General features: G+C 60.5%; 1 protein-coding gene across 1 annotated transcript in view; it reads right to left on the bottom strand.

Annotated features, from left to right (window-relative positions):
* The window catches only part of PHF19 (PHD finger protein 19), a 7,960-nt gene extending 5,671 nt beyond the window's left edge, over positions 1 to 2,289 (bottom strand). The window contains exons 1-4 of the mRNA XM_009322132.1: positions 2,146 to 2,289; positions 1,700 to 1,795; positions 1,334 to 1,402; positions 135 to 255 (exon numbers count right to left, since the gene is read on the bottom strand). Coding sequence (XP_009320407.1) covers positions 135 to 255; positions 1,334 to 1,402; positions 1,700 to 1,795; positions 2,146 to 2,240 — 381 coding nt within the window. The 5' untranslated portion in view covers positions 2,241 to 2,289. The remainder of the gene's footprint in view (positions 1 to 134; positions 256 to 1,333; positions 1,403 to 1,699; positions 1,796 to 2,145) is intronic.
* Between the last annotated feature and the right edge of the window lie 30 nt (positions 2,290 to 2,319).

Genomic DNA, 2,319 nt, shown 5'->3' with positions numbered 1-2,319 from the left:
CTTCTGGGGGGAGGGGGGATCCGGCCCCTCTGAGCCGAGGCTTCAGGGACAGCCGGCCGTGACTTACATTCCCAGCAGCACCTCTCCCTCCCCACGGCTGCTTTCCAGCCCAAGCCCTGGCCGCGCGTTTTTACCTTCCCGAGCTGCAGCGGATCCCAGTGGTGGTTCACGAAGGCCAAGATCTCCTCGAAGTCAAAGTACTTCTTCTTGCTCTGTACACCCAGGTTGTAGAGGGCGAGATGGACAACATCCACCCTGCGGGAGCAAAAGGGGTGAGAGGGTCAGCAGCCCACCCTCTCCCCGGCAGGACGGTACCCACCACGATGCTCTGCTCTGCCAGCACCACTCGAGCGCAGCCCCCAGCATGACCCTCCCAAAATCTTCTCGCTGGAAGCCGGGACCATTCCCACACCCCACGGGGGAAGCAACCCTGGCCTGGACACACGTCCCAGGGGATGCCACCACAGCCAGGATGGCATCCCCTGAGCTTTGGGGAGGGGTGAGACGCTGCCCGCAGCCGGGGGGAACCCCAAACGCCAAGACCCCCGAGCCCAGGAGCTGGAGGACATTCCGTTCCCAGGACAAATGCCCAGTTTTCCAGCTTTTTAATAAGCCCCAGCCGTGTGCTCTTGCTGCAGTTAGGTACAGGAGCGGGACAGCTCTTATTCACATGAAAATACACTGTCTATTTTAACAACCCAATCTATCCTGAGGGATTTTACAGTTGCGTCTCTGAAAATGAAAGCCAAGCAACATATCCTGCAGGATTTCCCCTATTCTTCTTCCAGCCTGCTGCGCTGCTCGGTGCAATGTCCCCAAGGCAGCCGCATCCCAGAAGCCCGTTAGCACCAGTAACACGTCTGACACGGCCGAGCACAGGGGGAACAGCAGGGCTGCTGGCACTGTTAATACACTTTATAAAAAGTGCTTTCAGACCATCAAGGTACACTAGATGTACCGCTTGTAAACTTGTATTTAATCACAGAATTTGATGACTTGTCACCCCACTGCTTTTTGCAGTTATCTTCTGGCAAATGTGTCCCTCGGCTCCCAGACAAACAGTAGGTTTGGGGCATATTGAGAAACAGCTTCCCTGGGAAACAGCCCCGTAGGGCCGGGCAGAAGATGCTGCGCACCCGGGGCCTGCGGCCAAGCAAAGGCCCCGGCTCAGGGCCGGGCTGGGATAAGCAGGAGATGCTCCGTGAACTCATGTCACTGAAACCCACCACTGGGGCTGGTCCCATGGCAAGGGCTGGGCAGCACCGGGCACCGGCCAGCCCGGTGCCCCGCGGCCACCCCAGCACGTGCCAAAGGAGCCAGGGCTGCTTCTTACCATCTCAAGGGCAGGCGTTTGATGTATTCAGGTCCCTGGTTGCATACGGAGCAGAAAAACACATAGAACCTGGAAAACAGCGGGGAGCAGAGCGCTGGGGGGGGGGGTCATCCCCGCTGCCCTGCAGGGCCTGAGGACGGGTCGGGGTGAGGACAGTGCTCCGGGTGCCGATAGTGACAGTACAGCTGGGAGGAGCAGGGCTTTGCAGGATGGGGCCACCCGCCTGCCCCGGGGGCGGCTGATCTGCATCAGTGCCACAGCCAGGTCAGGAAGATACAGGCTGGGGACGTGTCCGTGCACAAGTCCCTCCTGAGAAGCCAGCTCCGACATCCAGCACCAGCCCAGCAAAGTCTGGAAGGGACGTACCGGTCTCCGAACATCATGGGGTCACTGAGGCACTGGGTGCAAGCTTCATGGAACCACTGCCGGCAGCGGTAGCACTGCAGCATCTTCAGGTACCACCTGGGGAGGGAGAGGAGGCAGGTGATGGCGAGGGCAGCGTGCAGCAGCCACCGCCCCCAGCGCCCTCCCAGGCACAAACCCCCCAACCAGGGAAAAAAAGTCCGGCCCTAACTTGTATTTTCCGCAGCCAGAGAGGTGGGTGCAAATGGTGCCTCTGGGAGCGAGCGGAGATCCGGATGGCAGAGGCAGCACGGGCAGCAAAGCCGCTGGCCCCAGGGCAGTGCCCTGCAAGCTGGGGACTTCGCTCTTGGGGGGAAAAACTCCCCAACCTGATCCCACCTGCCTTTGCAAATGTTTTTCCCCACAAAACCAAACGCGACAACCCTCCCGGCAGGCAGGCAGGGGCTTACTCGCCGGGGCCCCCGCAGTAGCAGTAGCACTGCTGCTGGTTGGTCCGGTGTGGGGAGTCCCACTCGAGCAGGTCGGGGTTGTAGGACAGCACCATCTTGACGGCTTGCAGTGTCTTGGCGATGGCTCCCTTCTTCAGGGCACCCCCCTTCTGTGGGACCGAGCGGGATGGGGGT

The sequence above is a fragment of the Pygoscelis adeliae genome, unplaced genomic scaffold (assembly GCF_000699105.1).
Source record: "Pygoscelis adeliae isolate BGI_AS28 unplaced genomic scaffold, ASM69910v1 Scaffold114, whole genome shotgun sequence".
Lineage (NCBI taxonomy): Eukaryota > Metazoa > Chordata > Aves > Sphenisciformes > Spheniscidae > Pygoscelis > Pygoscelis adeliae.
This window is presented reverse-complemented; position numbering and strand designations above follow the sequence as displayed.